Raw genomic sequence first — 20,578 nt, 5'->3', positions numbered from 1 at the left:
AATCCATGTCAGCTGCTAATAAATACAAGAGGTTTAAAAAACTATCAATCCATACATATATTTTCGATGCCCCTTATCCTAATTACGGTTGCGGGTTTAGAAAACTAATACAAACGAAACGTTTTCGGCACTGAGCTACTTGTCATTTCTTTTGTAAATGATCTTTGTCCGTCAAGCGTCCTGACGTCACTACAAACGACTGCTGTAGTCTTGGCTTAAATTATAGAGTTCAGCCGAGGAAGAGAGTGGGTAGGAAGGTAACTTTTTGACTAGAATAACCCCGAAAATAATACAAATAACAACGTGCTGGTCTAATATGGCTCCAGTAACTACCGAAGGAGCCAAAGAGGATTCTCAGTCAACAGTGGCGCACAACGACAGTGAAGAAGCCGCAGATACCGGTTTCGAGGACCAGGCCGTGTCGGACTCCACACAGGAGCCGGGTAACAATGAAGAGGACGGGGCAGGAATGGACGCCAGTGGTGGTCGCGGTGAAGAACACGAGGGAAGCACGTTGCTTTCCCACGACGACTGCAAAAACACCGCTTCCCCGACCGAAGGGGGCCACTACGGCCGAGACGACAAACTATCCGAAGCGGGGAAAAGTCCCGCACAGGGGAGTCTGGCGAGTAGTCCCGAGTCCGCCCAAGAGGGTTCCCGGGTGCTGAGACAAGAACAAAGAGAGGGAGGGAACATATCTCCCTCGCCGCCGACAGGGCACACAAAGGCGGCGGAGAAACACGATCATGGCGTTAAAAGACGAGCCAGCGTGGAGCTCAACTCGTCGGACGGAGAGCCGCTTAGTCGGATGGATTCAGAGGACAGGTTTGTTGAAGTAGCACGGAGACTCGTTTACTGCCCCTTCACTGTTTATAACCTAGCTTTGCTATTGTTCAATATTGTTACTGTCATAGCTAATAACTATAGAACCGATTGTAGTCAGCCTATAATCTCCCAGAAAATACAAATTCAAACATACACAAACAAATTATACACTTAACTACATTCTAAGTAAAATAAAATCTAGGTCCATGACATTTTCTCTTAACTTAGCACTCTGGTGCTGAATAACAGTTTCAATATGACAAGATGGCTTATAGTAAAGAATTTGGTCGATTTTGTGTTGATAAAGTATGTCGATTGAGGCAGAAAGGAGTGCACCACTTGGCTGCAACCAGCAGAGGCGCTGTTGATTATAAGTATTCTGTGGTCTAAAAAAACAACATAGTTGGATGGATGAATACGTTATATATCCTGAGGGAAACTCCAGCATCCAGTAGCTGACAGATTTTATAGGTAAGTTACAGATATAAAATTAGATTTTAAAAGAATAAGGTAATTTTTTAAAATGCATTTAAATAAACAGACAGATTATACAGTCTTTCCTTTAGCTTACATACTACTTATGTACTTCTCTGGTAGTAAACAACATTTTGGATATGACAAATTGACTCATGGTAAAGAATTGTATGGTTTTGATTAATGTGTCAATTGAGGCAGAAAGGAGTACATTGCTTGGATGGTACCAGCAGATGCGCTCTTAATTCATTATCCCATGTTTGTGGTCAAAAGAACAACATAGACCAGGAATGTCCAGCCCTGCCCCATTTTGAATGAAGCTTGAGCTTTAAAAGAAAGTTGACGGTCAAGATGCTAGCTATTTGCCACCAACTTTGTGGTGACCTTGATGTTAGGACTGCCGCAATATTCTCTGGTACCACTTCTTTGGTGTCTTTGTGCCTCAGTATCAGCAGCACCCTAATGGACATGGAGAGCACGGCATCAAGCGGCCGCTCCACGCCAGCAATGCTCAACAGTCATGGCGGCGGCATGGTGGTGGGCAATGGCACGGTGCCGGTGAATGGCAAGTCGAGCTACACATGCTGTTGGGATCACTGCCACCTGCAATTTTCCAACAGCCCTGATCTGGCGGATCACATCCGAGCCACACATGTGGACGGGCAGCGAGGAGGGGTAAGGCTTTCATTTTTTGGGGTCAAATTAGTTAAAGGCATACGTTTGACCTCTTACTTGTCCGGCATTTTGGTTCTTCAAGTCACTTCTTCTCCAAATGCATCTCTCAACATGCTACTCAGAAATCATTTTTGAGTAGTGATCGCTACAACTTTGCCATATTTTTGTACACACCTGTGTCATTAGTAGGTAAATTAGGTAACAGTGTTAAAGCGCTTTTGGAGGTGATTATGATTCTGAAGTACTATACATGTGTCTGCAGGTAATGACTATTTGTGTCTGCTTTTGTCTGGGTTCTCCACACAGGTGTTTGTGTGTCTGTGGAAGGGCTGTAAGGTTTATAACACACGATCCACCAGTCAGAGCTGGCTGCAGAGACACATGCTGACGCACAGCGGCGACAAACCATTCAAGGTGATGCACAATTGGCAGATATCAGAGATTGTCATCACTATATTCTTGGCCTGCCCTTCTGAATTCTGTGTGTGTGCATGCAGTGTGTGGTTGGAGGCTGCAATGCCACTTTTGCCTCTCAGGGTGGGCTGGCACGTCACGTTCCCACTCATTTCAGCTCTCAAAGTTCGTCCAAGGTTTCCAGTCATGGCAAAGTGAAGGAGGAGTCGCCGTCAAAGGCTGGCCTCAACAAGAGGAGAAAGCTCAAGAATAAACATCGACGCTCACTCCGTATGTACTTGTTAAGCTTTTTTGCATTTAAAATATTTAAATCAGTTCTTGCCTTAATACACTTACATGTATCATCACTATGTGATATGACTGTAGTTTTGCAACTTTCCTATCTTATTTTATGTTGTCCTGGTTATTTCCATCATGCAAGGTGGCAGCATAACTGGCAAGAGTAACGATTGCATGGATAATAGACATTTAACATACCATATACCTGTACACTCCTGCTCAAAAGTTTACGACCAGTTGAAAAATTGCAAGAATTGACTTTTTTCCACTGTAGGCTCTTAAGGAGCTTCTAAGTAGAACTTCAAAATGCAAAAAGAAGAAATGGGAGTAAGAAAAAAAAAAAGAGTAATTTATTGCAAACAACCATTAAAGTGAAATAGGCTTTTCATCAGCTGATCAAAAGTTTAAGATCATAGCCTTTTAAAAACCTAAAATGTACATTCAGTGTCATTTTCTGTCATGTATTCACACTGTCTCTTGATGGCAAAGGCGAAAAAGACTTCTCGAGCTGCATAAGCAAGACCTCTCGCAGCACGCCATTGCTGCTGGAGTTGGATGCAATAAGACGGTAATTTAAAACGTCTTAACAGATCCTGAGGGTTATGGAACACAAAAAGTCAAGTGGTAGACCCAAAAAAACGGCCCTGAGCCAGAGGATCCGATTGGCTGTCCGTCAATACACAGGATGATCCTCGGCCCAACTGAAGGTTGTTACTGGTGCCGAATGCAGTCTGATAAGGCGGCATAAGAGAAGGCTTTTAAGAACAAAAAAGTTCTTCAAAGGACTCATTTCCTTCAAAGCCACAAAATAGCCCGTTTGGAATTTGCATGAATGCACCAAACATGGGACATTGAAAGGAGGAAAAAAGTTTTATTCCCTGATGCGAAAAAATGTAACCTTGACAGTCCTGATGGCTTGCAACATTACTGGCATGAATGACAAGGAGATCCCACCTGAGATGTTTTCCACCCGGCACAGTGGGGGGCCGCTATCATGATCTGGGGTGCTTTTTCCTTCAATGGAGCTTCAGGTTGTGCCGCGGCGTCAAACGGCAGCTGGCTGTGTGGAGATGTTGCAGGGGGCATTCCTCATGACTGAAGGCCCTCGTCTGTGTGGTAATGACTGGCTTTTTCAACAGGACAACGCTGCAGTTCACAATGCCCACCTGACAAAGGACTTCTCCCAAAGGAATAACATCACTCTTTTGGACAATTGTGTGTGTTGCCTTGATTTAAATCCAATGAAGAACAATTGGGGATGGATGGGACAAAAAATGGACATCAGTTCCAGACAGTGGATGCTCTCCGTGAAGCCATCTTCGCCACCTGGAGCAACACTTCCCACTAGCCTCCTGGAAACACTGGCATCAAGCATGCCTAAACCAATTTATGAGGTGGTTAGGGGGGTTTCACGTTTTTTTAAGCTATGGTCTTAAACTTTTAATCAGCCGATAAACTATTTCTGTCTCTTTCTGTTGAATGGTTGTTTGCAAAAAAAAATGCTTGCTCAATTTTTTTGTCTCACTCCCATTTAATTATTTTTGCATTTTGAAGCTCTACTTAGAACCTCAAAGTGCAAAATGAAAATTCTTGCAATTTTTCAATTGGTCTTAAAATTTTCATCTGGAGTGTATATGTATGAATTACCAGTTTGTTCCTAAGTCAACCTTTTCTAATCATACTTGAGCAATAATATAGAGTACACATACTAGTCAAACAATCTGGACCTTAGGAGCTCAATCGTGTTAGCATAGTACAGATTGCCTTGCGTGAGAGACCAGCCACACTGGGCCATCTCAACTGTGCTGGACTTGGACGCAGTTGCTCTGTTTTTTCCCCCCTGTCCCTCGCTGGCCCCGTATGCCATCACTTGTGTCTTACTTCCAGTCCATCTGTTTCTGTTATAGAAAGTTGTGGTAATTCTCACGTTAATTATTACTTTTTAAAATGATGTCTTATGCACTGGTGTTGGTTTGTGCGTATGGTGACAATCTTCATCTAGCAAATCTAGTTCTTGGGTGTGTCACCTCTCTGGCAGGGAGGAAGCCTGAACTTGTACGGCCTTTTGAGAAGTTCTGACTTGATTGAGTCGCACTCATTTCAACCCACAGAGAGGCTGGTTGTTCTCTGGAGTTGCTGTTTGGGAAAGCAATCGAGCAGGTATGGGGGTTATTAATAGCACCCTGTCTTGCTGCCTTTGTGTTGGAGTCATCACCGGTAGACTGGAGGGTCACTTCCCTGTGGGTCAGGTCCTGGCTGTTGAACGGCAGTTTGGAATACCCAACCTTTTTGGAGTCCCTCACGAGGATGCTGAAGGGCATTCCCAATGGGGGGACTGCATCATTCTACTGAGACTTTAATGGCCTGCAATGCCAATGTTGGAAAGAAGTTACAAAGTAGGTAAATCTTATCCATTTTGGGTACACCTGTGACCTCACAGTATTTTAGCAATTCAGTTTTAATACAACTAGCCTACGTTTCTACTGAAGGTGTATGATAAGCCTCCCGAACCCTGGTGAGGTGTTTCGGGAATACCCAACTGGGAGGTAGACCTACGACTTTCTGGAGGGACTCTGTCTTGCAGATGACCTTGGTTGTACTGGAACTGTTGCCCACATTTGCTCATGCATGAACCATCGTACCAGCCCGCCCCTTTCAAGTGTGCTGAAGCCAGTAAAGTGTAACGACCAGAGAAGTCACAAGTGAAATGATGCACACTTTTAGGTGGCAAGTATGCCTGAGCACAGCACAGATTGCCTCGTGTGAGTCTGCCCTTTGAGCCAGGTGGCAAATCTGAACAAATACAATATGAATGATCATTTTGGGTAAATTTTTTTTGTTTGTTTTTTAGCCCGACCTCATGACTTCTTCGACGCCCAAACCATGGATGCCATCCGCCACCGCGCTATATGCCTCAATCTGGCAACACACATTGAGAGCCTCGGAAATGGACACAGTGTGGTGTTCCACAGCACGGTACACGCACACAAACACACACGCACACAGACTGTTTTGTTGCAGAGCCGTGACAAAATAACATGATAGATCTGCACCCTTATCATCCTCTTCCCACATGTTAGCTACATAAATAGTATTTCATTATACTAGTATAACACTGTAAACCGCCCTGGTGGTGTAGTTGTATACTATGCAAGAATGAATGTCTACCGTGTGTGCTTTCAGGTAATAGCAAGGAGGAAAGAAGAATCTGGCAAAGTGAAGGTTCTTTTGCACTGGACACCTGAAGACATGTAAGTTTGTTATTTTTTTTAGCGGTGACGATTGCATAACAGAGTAAGGACTTGTGCTTCAGAAAGGGAAGATGTGGGTTCAAGTCCCACTGTGGACATAAAGAAACTACAACTCAGTGGAGTGATGTTACTCTGCTTCCTGACTTTGCTTGCAATGTGTGTGTGGTGTGTTTCTGTAGGGTGTGCAACACAATATTTATAGCACAGTGTAAAGTCAATTTCCTTCCGCGCCACATTAGTGGTTACATGTCAGTCTCAATGACATACGGTGAGGTTCACGACTGCTTTAAAGTCAGATTTACACGTGGGCCCCCTTCGGGTATGGCAAAGTACTTTCTGTCTCGCCTTGTGACTTTTCTCTGTTGTTTGTCGGATCAGCAGAATGATGTCACAAACTCACTTGAAAGGCAATCCATCGGAAGACTTGGAAAGTCTTGGTGTATGATAAATTTTTTTTTTTTTTTCTTTTTTAGACTTCCAGATGTTTGGGTGAACGAGAGTGATCGACTGCAGCAGAAGACCAAGATTGTGCATCTGTCTAAGCTACCAACCGACACAGCTGTACTCCTAGACCCAAATATTTGCAGGTGCGTGCGTCAGTCTGCACAAGTGTGAAGAATTAATTTTGATGATAATAAAATGGCTCTACCTCTTTTTATTTCTGCACAGGATGTTCTTCTAAGCTGTTCCAAAGGACAGCTTGCGGTTCCGAAATCCTCCTCTAGGTGAACCCTGTAGGAGTTTAGAGACTGGTGTACACGGTTTGCTGAAGCCATGTTTATTAGGTGCTTATTAGCAAAAGATGATAATTAGGGAAATGTTTACTGTAACTAGAGAACTACAGAGTAATTGTAGACACATTTGTAGCAAGAAGCCGTCTTTGTAAATACTTGAGATTTGTAATATATTTTTTTACTTTAATTTTTCTCCTCAAAAGGAACCATAGCTGTATGTCCCTTTTTTTTCTACCAAATGTTTTAAAACAGTTGCCCCAGTTGGATGCCCTTGAACACTGTCTGCCGGTTAAAACGTACTACAACTTACTGTAATTAGTGCCGTACTATGGCAGGTGTTAATGAATGTAATGCCATCCCTGTTCGTTTGAAACCATCAAAGCAACTAGTCCATCTGCTGTATTGTTCCAAAGAGAGTGAGTGTGTGTGCGTGTGCGCGCGTGTATGTGTTTTCTTAGGTAAATCATAAAAAAGTACACAAATTGAGACTTGTTTGCTTTTTTTTTTTTTTAAATGCTCTGTCTTTTATTCACACACAAACGATGCGTCTTCAATATCTAAACTGTAAACAGTGTGCTGTCAGTACATGGATGTTGCACTCAAAATGGTGAGTGTGTAGCGATGGACACTTACCACCCTCAATAGTCGCCGTCTTATAGTAATGGTGGCTGAGGAGCAACCAGTGGACGTGGAAAGTACTGAACAGACAAAGAAGAAGCAGGTAAATATTGCGATTATCATTTTTGTGAAGTGCGCAACAACAGTACACTTACTCCTGTCAGTACACTTCAGTTATTTAATTTGAGACATAACAATATGGATCGCCGACCAGGTCTGGAGCTGAGGCTCAAGGCCTGGGTGTTTTCTGAAAAAACGTCTCGTAACTTGCAGTGCAGCTGCGATAATTTGCATGCATCCTGCATAGCCTGTCCTGAAGAAGAAGCTTGGTGAGAAACAGACTGCTATTTGTGCAAAAACTTATACATGGAAAAAATACAAGATAACACTCATTCGCCCTCGCTGTGGAGTTCCATGCAAGATTTCACCTGGGGGGGGGGGTAAGGATGATTGTGAGAAAGGTGAGGGACCAAACCAGAATTACAAGAGATGCTGGTTAATGATGTCAAACAGGCTGGGAGCACAGTCACTAAAAAAAGCATCAGTCATCTTCATCATGCTGTTCACATTTTGACATAAGACCAAGACAGCACCTAACAGTTGATCAACAGTACGGCAAGGCTTCAAATGGGTTGTTTTTAGAGGGAAGTGGCCACTGAGCTTAGAGTGACACACAAGCCACAAAGCGATAGATGAGTCACCTGTTGTGAATTTTGCCATTCAGTAATACAGCATTCCCTCGTTTATCGCAGGAGATAGGTTCCCAAAATAGCCCACAATAAGTGAAATCCGCAAAGTATATATATATATATATATATATATATATATATATTTATATATGTTTTAAGGCTGTAAAACCCCTTACCATACACTTTATAGAATTTTCTCAGGCATTAACATTTTCTCACATTTCTCTCGTTTAAATACTCTCAAAGTTCAAATTTCGCGCCGCGGGATGAACCGAATGGCGGCCGATGACGATGCTCATCAGACCTCAGAAAAGGTGTTGGTTGATTATAGACAGCAGGACGGTGGCCATGGAAGTCGGAACCCGCTAAGGAGTGTGTAACAGGTTAAGTGACTCACGTGTATTTCACTCCTATGACTCCTGGTGGTGTTGCACTGTAGCGTTTTTGTATTGTTCTTAAAACATATTGCTATTAGCGGTTAGCAAGCAGCTCACATGGTTAGCTAGTTTGGTAGCCATTACCACAACAAAGGAGATTGATAGACAATGGTCTACAGCCAATCAGGACGCAGAAGCCAATGGGTGGTGCAGACAGAAGAGGGAATAGAGAGACCTCACCTGTGCTCAAGCACAGAACTACAACACTCAACTTCTCATAATGCAATTCTTCCTAAAGGGCCAGGCCTGTAACTGTAAAAAAAAAAAAGGCAAATTGCACAAAAAAAAAAATTACAAAACAGTGAATCTGCAAAAGGTGAACTGTGATGTGTGTGTGTGTATATATATAAATGTGAATTTTTCTTGGAGATCAAAGTATCTATCATATATATAAATGTTCACTTATAGATATGCACACACCAATAATGTAATCGGCATATAGCGCTACACACAACCGGAAGGCAATTGTGCATCCACGTGGTGCTTTTGATTTTCGAGTTAAGTAAACGCAACATTAAAGGAACGACTAGTTACTATTTCGTTACGTCATAATCAGTCGCCGGAAGTCAGACAGGGTTGTCCGGTACGATGGCAGGTCTCCTGAAAAAGGTACGAATAGAGGTCAATACTTGTTGTTTTAATGTCTACTCGAAACTTAAAACAGTCACACATTGTATTAGCCGGTAAAGTGTTTTTATTTGACGTCAGATGTACAGTTAAAAGTGACGGCTTTAGCTAGCATGTCGCTTCACTCGCTCCATTGAGGTTTCAAATGTTTATGCCTTAATATTCACTATGTAATTATTCATATGGACTGTATACGTAGTGGGTTTCACGGGCAGCACTTACTGCACGTTACGCTGTCGAAACGCCGAACTACAAGGAGAATCTGTGGTTTAACGTGTTATGTTGCTACTCATCACTTCACATAACCTTTCTGGCCTCGCAGCAATGGCATTGTTCAAGAAACTACGTACGTAAAGGCAATGTCTTACCAAAAATGTTTCCACATTAAGAAGTGTCACAAAAAACCGCACCAGGACACACGCACTGCGTCCATTCCACTTTAAATTTCCGGCGAATCGGAAGCCAACTTCGTCGTCGTAAAATGTGGACACTTTCGGGATGCTCTGGATTTCATTCAAATCAAGATTTTGTTTTCATGTAACTTGGCTCCAATTTTTAATACGTCTTCTGATGATCTTTTATAGTCAACCGGACTGGTTGGACTGGCGGTGGCCCAAAATCCACATGAGGTGAGACACACACACTTCCATGGTTGTTAGTGGCAATCTTGTCAGAATTGATGAATTAATCAATTCAGTTGCACACACACACACACACACACACACACACACACACACACACACACACACCATGTTCAGGGTCATGCCCTTATGTTTATTTAGAGAAATCACACTGCTTTTATGAGTCGCATTCTTATACGACTTATTCTGCCCTGTTTTAAAGAAACGCCCAATGTTCTGCCGCAAATAATTTAGACGCCTGTATAAATGTTTGGTTTTGACTTGGCGCCGCAGAGCATGCTGGGTAACCTCCTGCGAGGGGAAGTGTGCACATGAGCTTTCCAGCAGCCTTGCGGGTTACAAATGAGTATTATATAGAATGGGTTTTGCATGGGTGCTAGTGTGTAAATAAATGTGTCTTCAATGGAAATCCCCACCTACAGTTCCACTCAAAATTGTTCAATCCCCATTTCTTTTCAGTGTGTACAAACTTTCAGTAGTGACTGTTTTAATATAGGATATGTTGAGCTGTTGAAGTTGCTTTTGTTGGGGGTTTATCACAAACTACTGCAAGTGTGTACACTTTGCAAAGAAATGGGATTTCCAATGAGTTTGAGTTCATTCCTCTAACCTGCACGGGTGTTTGTCAGCGCCTGAAGGTTCTCTACTCCAAAATCCTGGCCTCTCTCCAAACCATGCCACAGGATGCTGCCTACAGGAAGTACACCGAACAGCTTGTCAATGAGAAGTTTGGCCACGTCAAATCGGTGAGTGAGAGCTTTTATTATTCATTATTCGGGCGGAGTAGCTCTCCATGCTGTATTGTTACAATATTGTATAGGGATAATTATATGCTCAGTAGTTAAATGTAGTTGACAAACGAAATCGAGGCCAATACATTTTTCTCTACATGCCTGTAGGTCCTGGTGCAACATGTTGTGATTCTACACAAAAAAAATCTCAACTTTGCATGTCTTAAATTCATTTGTTTCCGTCACCCAGCCTGTGAGAATCTCTGCCATACCATGAAATGTGCTTTCTTAACAGGAGCCTGATGTTGAAAAGTTGGAGAAAAAGATCAATTGCGGACAGATTGAAGAGGTCATTTTCCAGGTACTGTTCACAAAGCTGCCGATTGAGTCTCATTCATTCATTCATTTATTCATTCATTCATTCCTTGGTCAACATTCCATGTCAGAATGAGTCTGAATTATTTTTGACAATTTTGCTGTTTGCGGGAAAGTGTACATTTGAATTTGTTGAAAGACCGCCATTGTGTTCAGAGTCACAAAGTTCCGTCTTTTATTCTTCTTGCAGCCCACTTTCTTGCATACGTATGATATCGGCCATTCATTCATCATACCTAAACTAAATGATGGTTTCCAGCTGTGCACTAGAGTTTCTAATCAGTTTAGATTAGCTGCCATGCGATGTTTCATTTGGTCTGCAGCCTATTTGGGTGGGCAATAAAGTCATTGGGTCTTGATTATTTGCGCCTTCTGCTGCCAAGTCATACAATTCAACACATAAACTTGACAAATGTGTAGGGATGCTCTGATCGATCAGCATCGGCCAATTTCCGTGAAAAATCACGTGATCGACATATGCCGATAAATGTCTTTCGACGACGATCACCTGTGGCTCGTACTGTTGCGGTGCGCAGCGATCCCTGCGTGCGTGTAGTGTCTTTCCCTAACATAACGTCTTGGGCAGCGTCGTCTTCCCACTTTCCATCACACTGTGCAGGCGTGCCAAAACAAAAACAATCCTGTCTGCCGTGTGGAACTTAACTGCCAACGCATGCCATGAAAACTGTCTCGCACGTTAAAAAAAGCTTCAATGTAATACAGCATTTGAAGAACAAACACTTGACGGAGTATGGTGTTTTCGAAGCTCACGGTGTGATCATCAGTCAAATGGCAGCTAACGAAACCATTTGGACAACACGCAGAAGTCAGGAGACTAAGCAAATAACTGAAAAATAACTAAATTCATCAGACGAGATGACCAGCATTTCTCAGCGGTGGAAGACACCAGGTTTGCAGAGTGCTCTCACTTACCTGCAAGTTCTGCTCGAGTTCCACCAGTTTACTCTCACATCCAAAGTCTCCTTAAAGAAGGCGTCTCATCCTCTGGAAGGTTCACCAGTGATATGTTCTCTTCATAAAGTAAGTCAAATATTTTTGTCTAACTTATTTTTGGGGCCTGCTGGCAGTCAAGGGACCTTGAAATTGTCCTGCCTTTTCCCCTTTATGTGGCACCCTGGGCCAATAGCACTTAACTATAAATAAATTGAAAAATGTGTGATTTAATCCATGTGATCGGTATCCGCCGATTTGAGTCCTGGATCAATGATCGGAACCAGCAGCATAAAACCCTGATCGGAGCATCCCTACAAAATTGTGACTATCAATTTTCAATTGTGTGGCGTGTCAAAGAATTAAAACTGTGTGTGTGTGTGTGTGTGTAGGCAGAGTGTGAGCTGGCTTTGTCAAGGAAGATGTCTGACTGGAAACCATGGGAGCCGCTGATAGATGAGCCTCCTCCCAACCAGTGGAAGTGGCCTATCTGAAAGCACCTGTATATAGTACTGTCATTAATCAAATGTAATAAAAAAAAAAACCACGCCTGTGTATAGTAGTCTTTAATTAAAAACAAAAAAAAACACCTCTCCATAGTTCTGTACTGCTGCTAATTAAAACACCCACCTGTAGCGCTATCATATTTCTTAGGACACTGAATTGATCACCACTGGATTGTTCAGGTTGTCTTGGACATTTCGCCTGTCATCCTTTCATCAGTATCCATCAGTTCACGCTCATTACTTGACTGTCCATACATTTTTAAAAATAAAAAAAAAAACCTGTGTAAAATATTCCCGTTAATGAAAATAAAACCTGTGTGCTGTCATTAATGGAAAAAAACGCTTACTGTTACTAAAGCTTTAAAAAAAAAAAAAAGACCTGTGTATAGTCACTTATAAAATTAAAAAAACGCCACAGTATAACAGTAATTTATAACTAAATAAAAAAACACCTGTGTATTGTCAATAATTTAAAAATAACACCTGTGTATAGCTATTTAATTAACAGTTAATTTAAAATATCAAATAGCACCTGTCAAAAATAAAGTCAGCAGTTAAGTATGTCATTAATGCCACAAAAATAAATTATAACACATGAAGTGCTAAAGAAATTTAATACGCAGATCACACGTCCATTTACTGCCACATAGGGGAGTTTGCAATACTGTAATATTCGTAGTTGTACTTAGCGTATACGGCATGTGTATTATTTAATGAAAACATACAGACAACTACATCCAGAAAACATACATCACCAAATAGTGCGAATAATGCTCTTAACTGTACAACTGTTACACTGGGCCTTCACATTTGGGCAAATTATCGTATACACTCCAAATGACTCAACCCCCATTGTAAATTATGTACAACATGTTATGTTTCAACAGATGGTCAAGTAAAAAACTAAAAGTGACTAATATTAGATGTGTTGAGCTATTTAGATTGTTGTGTTGGTTTAATGCAAACTGTGCAAATAAATAGAATTTACAATGCGGGTTGAATAATTCTACATGCAACTGTATCCTATGTATGTAATCTGTTATTTGGAATCTGTACCCCACACAATCTGTACCACAAACCCCTGGTCAAGAGACTGTTTCTTTACTGACGTAAGGTAAAAATCATGCACACGTCGTCATCCTGAGGCCTTCACTTCCAAAGAATCGTTAGTGGCTCGCTGCAGCAGCTGGAGCATTATGGGATAGATGGGCGCAAACTCCTTCCCCTGCCGAGCCCTTACAGACTGGACGTATGCTTCCAGTGTGCCCCTACCGAAGAAGCGGATGGTTTCGTGAGTAAAAAGTCCATGCAACAAGAACAAATTCAACCTATTATAACAATAAAGTCTGTACATTGCAAGGAAAGTCTCAATTTTACAAGAACTAAGTTTCAATATTAGAAAAACGCAGTAAAATGTTGTAATTTTATGACTTTGATTTTAATGAGTAAAGTAAATTTTAAGAAATAAATTCATACTATTCTACAAAGTTTAAAAGGATAGAATTGTATTTTTAGAACTGTAAAGTTGTAATATTATTTTTTTAATTAAATAAGTTGTAATAAAAAAATGTGTACAAGAATAAATGTTTGTACTTTTAAAAACCATTATTATGCGTTTCTAACAGTTTTTATACTGCCATTTTTACCAAACAAATGATTCATGCGGTTACCTAATGAGCGTGATTCGGTCTTTCTCTGATGGATGAGCATCCATCCACTGGGAGTATCGCGTGATGGACCATTCTGCTCTCTGTGAGTGATGGACACAATGCTTTACTTTTCATCTCCTCTAAAACTAAATCGGGTCGCACAAGCGTTTGAGAGCACGTTGTTCAAAGTGAGTTATGTGTACAGGCCTGGTAAGGGGACTTGAGCTCAGATGGGGCCCTGGTGAACAGGAAGTGAAGGATGGTGCTGTAGGGAATCAGCTCACCCACAGCGGGACTGTTGATGATCAGATTGCTGGTCTGAAACAGCAGCGGCCTGAAACAGACAAGTTTATGACATATCTTAAGCATTTTTTTCTTTGTAAATGTACAAAATATTTATCATTTTTTGCTAACAAACTCGTGGATCATTTTTTTCAAATCATGCGTCAAAGGAAAAATAGTTTATCATACATCCTGCACTTATTCATTACAGTACAGGAACTTGGATTGGTTGACTTGACATAACCAAAACTAGCATTTTGCTTGCACATTTACTTGTTTTTGACATGTTTGTACAACTTTAAGTACCAGAAGAAGTATTGTGAGACTGAAGTAGCTACATACCTAAAGGAGCGAAGCATTCTGTAAGGTTTCCCCAAATCGGATACTCTTCTGCATAACGGAGCTACAGCCAGCTCCATCTTAAGACAACAATTTCATGCAATTAGCTGTGATTACAAAAAAAAAATCAATTAAAAATCAAACTAAAATGTCCTTTTGTGTCCTTACCTGTGCACAGTCAGCCGCTAATTGCATCTTTCCACCCTCCCCCAGCGGGCGCAGCAGACTGGCATGGCGTATGAATAACTCGATGGCTCGCTGAGCAATGGATTCGGTGCTTTCATAGATAAAGTCTGTGCACTCGAAGTGCCTGAAGTAGTCGGTCATCACTCGGGAGATAAAACCCTGCAGCTCCTTCATGTAGAGTGAGCAGACAACATCGGGCTTACTGGGGTTGTCCAGCCCGCTGCAACACACACGAACACAAACACACTCATTAGGGTCTGGTCTGGACCGTGTGCAGGGACACGGCGGGAGACAGAATGGTGAGCATTTTGTGAGGTCTGAATTTTTTGAGAAGGCATTTTTGTGATGCAAATGTTAATCTTTTGACTGCATATTGTTTTGAGAAGACAAACTCTTTACTTAATTGTCCCCAGCAACTAAGTGGAACTACGTTCTTCATCATGGAAATCTGACCAGAACTGGACTTAGGAGACCAAGTGGGGGGGTAAGTCGCTGTTATTGGACTACAATGCTGATGGGGGTGTCATACAACTTCATGTCAAAAAATTCGAACTATCCCTTTAATACAAATGGCCCCAGCATCCTTACATTTTTTTTAGTATAGTATAGAGAAAGACTCCACTTCCCATATTGCAATTCTTCCTAAAGGGCCATGCTCACTGTAACAGCCTTCATGCAATTGTAATTAAAAAAAGAAGCTCTACAAAAATTATGCAAAACAGCGAATCCGAGGGAAAACTTCATTTTAAACCACTAAAATGGAGATACATAAAATGGCTATAATTCCTACTATGTCATTTTTGTGAAAGTAAAGACAAGAAGACAATAACTGACCCTGAGAAGTCCTCCTGGTGCAGTGTGATTATGATGGCCTCTATTGAGTCACTCACTGACTGCAGGAGAGGCTGGACTGCGCTGCTCATCAGGGCCTGCCCTTCCTAAAAAAAAAAAAAAAAACGGGAAAAGAATGAAAAGTACATTTCAGTTGTGGTTTAGTATTTCAAACCCCAATCCATCCATTTTCTTCTGCTTAACCATCTTAAAGTACCGATGCCCAAACTTCCTCTCCACTCGGGAGGGACACTGAGGCATTTCATCACTGAGGAAAACGTAGTCTCCGTGATTTTACACAAGTATATTTTTATCGTTAATGGCCATCTAACATGGGGACCCGTCAGGTATTTGCTGGTACATCTTGAATTCAGTAATTCTAGTATATACGTATATAAAACACAGTACAATAGCTGCATTGATACCTCCAAAGAAAAAGAGAGAGCCTCTGCGGGAGCTGTCAGGCTTGGCCCCAAACTAGAAATTATCTGCAAAAAGAAGACAAAACAGTCATGGCTTGTGGAGGAATGATTTTTTTCTTCCTAACATGGACGATATAATCGATATAATCCAAAAGCTCAACATATTTGTATAGTAATGTCTCACCTTGGCAACAGCCTGCTGCAGACGGTAGAGTGAGTTGACCACTCCGATGTTCCTCCTCTGGCCTTCAGTTAATGGACCAATCACCTGACTGGCATCACCCTGAGTACCCAACTACCCAAAAAACAGTGTAGAAATAAAAAAAACAAAAAACCTTATGAGATACACACTTGTTAATGCATAAAATAATACATTTGGCTCACCCAGAGTGTTTGATTTTGAAAACTCTGACCATTTTTATCTTGCCTTGTGCATGGAACACAAAGGTTTTTTTTATATTTCAACTTTCCAGTGAAGACCTTTTAAAGTAATAAGCACACTAAAATCATCCAAATAGAACTGTGACTTGCATTTTGAACATAAAAAAAAATCTGTGGTCAAACCCGTGACATGCACCTCCAAAAAGCCAACAAGTTACTAAATAGTCGACGAGAGTTGTGGTTGCCCACAGTTGATGTCGTGTCACGCGCTCAACCCCGACAAAGACTTATGAAAGCAGGTGTATCCAAAGTGCGGCCTGGGGGCCAATTTCAGTACTCATAAAATGTCTTCAATTTTCTTCAAGGTTGGCAGGGGGAAGAAAGACCTAGCACCTCGACACAGGGACATACGTCAGGCTTCAGAGACTGAACTCGAAACTGAAACCGGTGTGATGCAGCAAAATGAGTACATGGAGAGCAGTGAATACAAGCGTATTTGCATGCAGAGTGCGAAAAATGCATACATGTTGGCAGAGATTGTTTTTCGGTAAACATTTAAGAATCATTTTAACATGACCGCACACTGTAAGTTGTCCATACCATCTGTTCAGACTTGACACAGAACAGCTGTACGGTCTTGGCAGCATTCTTGGCAACAGCAAGGTAGAGATCTGAATCAATGGATGCTACATTCAGCTCACTGCAAACAAACAGGACAGATATGCATCCACAAATACTTAAGAAATGTTCTTCTAGGGGTAATCAACTGCCATGTACACATGCCTGCTGATGGTCTTGATGATGCTTTCCAACTCATCATTGGAGGGTGGGTTGCGTCCCCCCACAGGGAACACCAGGTTGATGGGATCAAACAGGCGAGACAGGGACTTGGAAAGGTAAGCTGCTTCATATGGGCGCAGAGAATCCTTGAGAGCCCTCTCTGGGCTGCACAGACACACAACACAAAACAGAAACAAAAACTATGCATAGTGTGGATGTGGAAAAGTCATCATTGCAAGCTTCCCAGTCCCCCAAGGAAGTGAAACTCCAGTATAAAACATGCAGGGTCAGAGTCCCAGGTGTGTCCCACTCATAAAATAGATGACATGGAGAATTAAAAAAAAGTGGGCCAAAATGCACTCAGCCCACAAAAACACCCATCATCACCAATTGAGAAAGGAGGAGGGAAAACAACACCCCCACAACCACAGCCCCTTGCCCCCAACCCTATATGAGACCTCCAGTATGTGTGCTCTGGCCACCCAGGGAGGGCCCCGGAACATTGCTTACTTGTAGTCCTGTTTACTTTGAGAGAAGAGGTCTCGGTTGTCTGTTTCGGGCTCCAGAGTAGCATCTGTCCCTCCGCTGTTTATAAGTGCACCTTGCAGGCTGGCACTATACTGCTGGAGGCGACGCCAAAGTTCATTGTACAGTCTCAACAGTTTCGGATATTCTCCTTCAAACGCTTGCTTCAGGAAAGATGAGGCTAGTAAGAAAAAAATATTTATCCACTCCAGTTATTACACTATTACACACCGTTACAAGCACAATATCTTACCTTCAGTTGCTCTGTGAAACTCTTCTCTTAAATTGTTAGTTATATCAGTCCAAAAGGTATACAGGATATCAGGCTCACCGTCCTGTCATTAGTCAAATATGAAAATATGCATTAACGCATGATAATATCCAAGTCCTGTCAAGTTTAGTGAGATAGCTCCATTTAAAAACTGACCTCATCTCAAGGCAAACTGAGGAGCAACATTTACTTGACCATGCAGTCCAGATCATTTATCACTGATTTTGAGTCCAAATCTTTGTTGTTGTTGTTTTGTTTTTTTTATCCCTTCAAAGAGGGCAAATGCTTCATGGTGGTTCTTCAGGTCTATCACTTACCTTAATAATCTCATCAATGAAACACCTATGAGTGACAGGGTCTCTCTTCTTCATCAGGACCTTCTGAAGATGCTGCACCTGCAAATATAATAAAACAATGATGTCAATATGTTAACATGCCGAAAATCATATTCTATTCAAGTCTCTCCAAAATGTGCAGCGTGCAGCACAGTGGCGCAGTGGTTAGCACATCGGCCTCAAAGTCAGGAGATCTGGGTTCAAATTTCCGTTGCAACATCTCTGTGTGTAGTTTACGCATTCTCTGTGTGCTTTCTCCCACATGCATGTCAGGTGAAAGGCGAACAATTGTAAACACCATATTTACAAAGTCATAAATAGGTTTTCTATGCGCTAACTACGAAAATATCCCTTTAATAACATTGAATCCTACTACACTGAAATTCGAAATAGAAAGAATCGCGTTTTACGTTGACCAAACGATTGACCATGTCGATGTCGGCTTTAGCAGGCCCTTTTTAGTCCTAAAAAGAACACAGTGGACCAGGATTTGATGAGTTGGTCAACACAGAGAGGTTGTTGACATAAACGGGTTACAGTGTACTAAATTCATACATTAGAGCTCTTTTTTTTAATAACAAATGACCACTAAATATAGGTGTGAATGTGACTGCTTGTTTGTATGTGTGATTGACCGCGCCTCTCACCTAAAGTCAAGCTCCAGCTCACCTCTGACTCTAATGAAGAGAAGTGGTATAAAAAAATGGATGGATGTATATAGTTCCTTACTTGTTTGCACGCAGCACATATCTGGTCCATGAGTTTCTCCAAGTTTGTCCAAAGAGCAGCACGGAAAGCTGCCGTGCTGCCCGGTGTTGGGAGCATTGCTCTTCCTGGGGCACCTGAGCAGAGAAATTCAGTGGCATATCATTTTTACTACTTGAGACAAATTCTCCTTCTATTGGCCACTCAATTTCTTTACTGCTCGTGTGCACACAAGTGGTACAATGTAACGTTAACGACAAAAATATAAACAAATCCTAAGGTTAATATGGTATATGTAACAGCGTAATATGCAAGATTGTTTCTATGTAAGTAGTAACTACGTTATGTATTCACCTCTGGGGTTGGCCGGCTGGGTCAGGCTCTTGATGTCAAGAGCGCTGATGATGCTGTCTTGTATGGTGGTCTGGTAGGCTGCCAAAACGGAGATGATGGACTCTCTCAGATTCCCAAGGTTGTAGAAGACTTGCAAGGCTGTACCAACCTGGGTCGGATTCTGACAGAAGAGAAAAGAAAAATATGTCTCGTATGGAATATATGCGTCTGTACACTTCTGTATACATTGTGTACTTACAGTAGTTCCTGAGTGCGCAAATGTTGACAGTTACAACAAAACCCCTCACCACACACTTTATACACTTTTCTCAGACAGGCAATAACATTTTCTCAAATTTCTCTCTTGTTTAAACACTCTCAAAAAAGTCCAAACCTTCGTTTGAATTTTATTGATCAACCTACAGGTCAGACACAAGAAATTATTCATTCACTCACACGTATTTCACTCCCGTGACTGTGCCTTTGCGTCCTGCCGCCGTTCTGCTGCACTGTAGCTTGTTTGTATCCTTGTTAAAACATATTATGAACCAACTAAGATCCATCTACAAGCTAACAAGCAAGCTAGCTTGCCACCACACAGGGGACATGGCAGGACGGCATGAAAGAGCTTGATTGGCTGAATGGTCTACAGCCAATAAGGTCGCAGAAAACAAATGGTGCAGACAGACATAGAGGGAAGAGATAGACACTCAACTTCCCACAATGCACTTCTTGTTAAAGGGCCAGGCTCGGCCTGTGACAGCGTTCATACGCTGTAATGTAAAAATAGAAGCACGATAAAAAATCTGCAAAGCAGCGAATCTGCGAAAGGTGAACCGCGACAGAGGGAGGGAACACTTTACTGACGGGGCACTGCATGTTGCCGTGCTTCTCAGTGTGAATGCACTTACTCTATGCACTCAAAAGACTAAGCGTACTATAAGTATGGAAGTGTGTGAATTGAAATGGAGCCTTGTACAACAGGTCATTTTTATAGTAAAATAAGCTGTTACAACATACTTGGTTGCAGAAGCTCCCTATTATGACATTCTTGCGATTCTCCAGCACGGGTCTAATTGAAAGCTTGATTTTTAAAGTCACCAGAACTCAAGGCACTATTGGCAAGAACTCTTTGTTGATATTTGAAGATTGTCAGCTCTTTCAAAGAGCCTGACAGACCATACAGCAAAGACATAGGACAAGAAAATAAAAATATTTAAAAAATGCCTCTCCCAACCCCAAACACAAGACCTGCTCCAAATAAAACATACATTCTATTGTGAATTGGCGCCACATAAAAAAAAAAAAGAGC

At 41.7% G+C, this 20,578-nt stretch overlaps 3 protein-coding genes across 6 annotated transcripts in view; 2 read left to right on the top strand and 1 right to left on the bottom strand.

The window, feature by feature from the left end:
* The first annotated feature begins 190 nt into the window (after nucleotides 1–190).
* On the top strand, nucleotides 191–7,120 carry LOC129194652 (zinc finger protein aebp2-like). Its single transcript, XM_054799882.1, has 8 exons — nucleotides 191–825; nucleotides 1,746–1,974; nucleotides 2,281–2,388; nucleotides 2,472–2,658; nucleotides 5,519–5,643; nucleotides 5,851–5,918; nucleotides 6,392–6,505; nucleotides 6,588–7,120. Exons 1-8 carry the CDS (start codon nucleotides 317–319, stop codon nucleotides 6,598–6,600), a joined length of 1,353 nt encoding a protein of 450 aa, XP_054655857.1. The 5' UTR covers nucleotides 191–316; the 3' UTR covers nucleotides 6,601–7,120.
* A 1,801-nt stretch (nucleotides 7,121–8,921) lies between these two features.
* Nucleotides 8,922–12,270, top strand: ndufa5 (NADH:ubiquinone oxidoreductase subunit A5). Its single transcript, XM_054799884.1, has 5 exons — nucleotides 8,922–9,005; nucleotides 9,608–9,652; nucleotides 10,294–10,410; nucleotides 10,691–10,756; nucleotides 12,114–12,270. The coding sequence occupies exons 1-5, from the start codon at nucleotides 8,985–8,987 to the stop codon at nucleotides 12,213–12,215; spliced, it is 351 nt and encodes a 116-aa protein (XP_054655859.1). The 5' UTR covers nucleotides 8,922–8,984; the 3' UTR covers nucleotides 12,216–12,270.
* A 2-nt stretch (nucleotides 12,271–12,272) lies between these two features.
* Nucleotides 12,273–20,578, bottom strand: part of cog5 (component of oligomeric golgi complex 5) — a 13,041-nt gene continuing 4,735 nt past the window's right edge. For all 4 annotated transcript variants that reach the window (XM_054799876.1, XM_054799875.1, XM_054799874.1 and 1 more), the window contains exons 9-23: nucleotides 19,288–19,447; nucleotides 18,958–19,070; nucleotides 18,211–18,288; nucleotides 17,876–17,957; nucleotides 17,608–17,803; nucleotides 17,097–17,262; nucleotides 16,918–17,013; nucleotides 16,121–16,231; nucleotides 15,940–16,002; nucleotides 15,518–15,621; nucleotides 14,666–14,903; nucleotides 14,501–14,577; nucleotides 14,084–14,210; nucleotides 13,898–13,977; nucleotides 12,273–13,495 (exon numbers count right to left, since the gene is read on the bottom strand). In XM_054799876.1, coding sequence (XP_054655851.1) covers nucleotides 13,363–13,495; nucleotides 13,898–13,977; nucleotides 14,084–14,210; nucleotides 14,501–14,577; nucleotides 14,666–14,903; nucleotides 15,518–15,621; nucleotides 15,940–16,002; nucleotides 16,121–16,231; nucleotides 16,918–17,013; nucleotides 17,097–17,262; nucleotides 17,608–17,803; nucleotides 17,876–17,957; nucleotides 18,211–18,288; nucleotides 18,958–19,070; nucleotides 19,288–19,447 — 1,824 coding nt within the window. In that variant the 3' untranslated portion in view covers nucleotides 12,273–13,362. The remainder of the gene's footprint in view (nucleotides 13,496–13,897; nucleotides 13,978–14,083; nucleotides 14,211–14,500; nucleotides 14,578–14,665; nucleotides 14,904–15,517; nucleotides 15,622–15,939; nucleotides 16,003–16,120; nucleotides 16,232–16,917; nucleotides 17,014–17,096; nucleotides 17,263–17,607; nucleotides 17,804–17,875; nucleotides 17,958–18,210; nucleotides 18,289–18,957; nucleotides 19,071–19,287; nucleotides 19,448–20,578) is intronic.

The sequence above is a fragment of the Dunckerocampus dactyliophorus genome, chromosome 15 (genome assembly GCF_027744805.1).
Source record: "Dunckerocampus dactyliophorus isolate RoL2022-P2 chromosome 15, RoL_Ddac_1.1, whole genome shotgun sequence".
In the NCBI taxonomy this organism is placed as follows: Eukaryota; Metazoa; Chordata; class Actinopteri; order Syngnathiformes; family Syngnathidae; genus Dunckerocampus; species Dunckerocampus dactyliophorus.
Note: the sequence above shows the minus strand (reverse complement) of the source record. Positions and strands in the feature narration are given on the sequence as shown.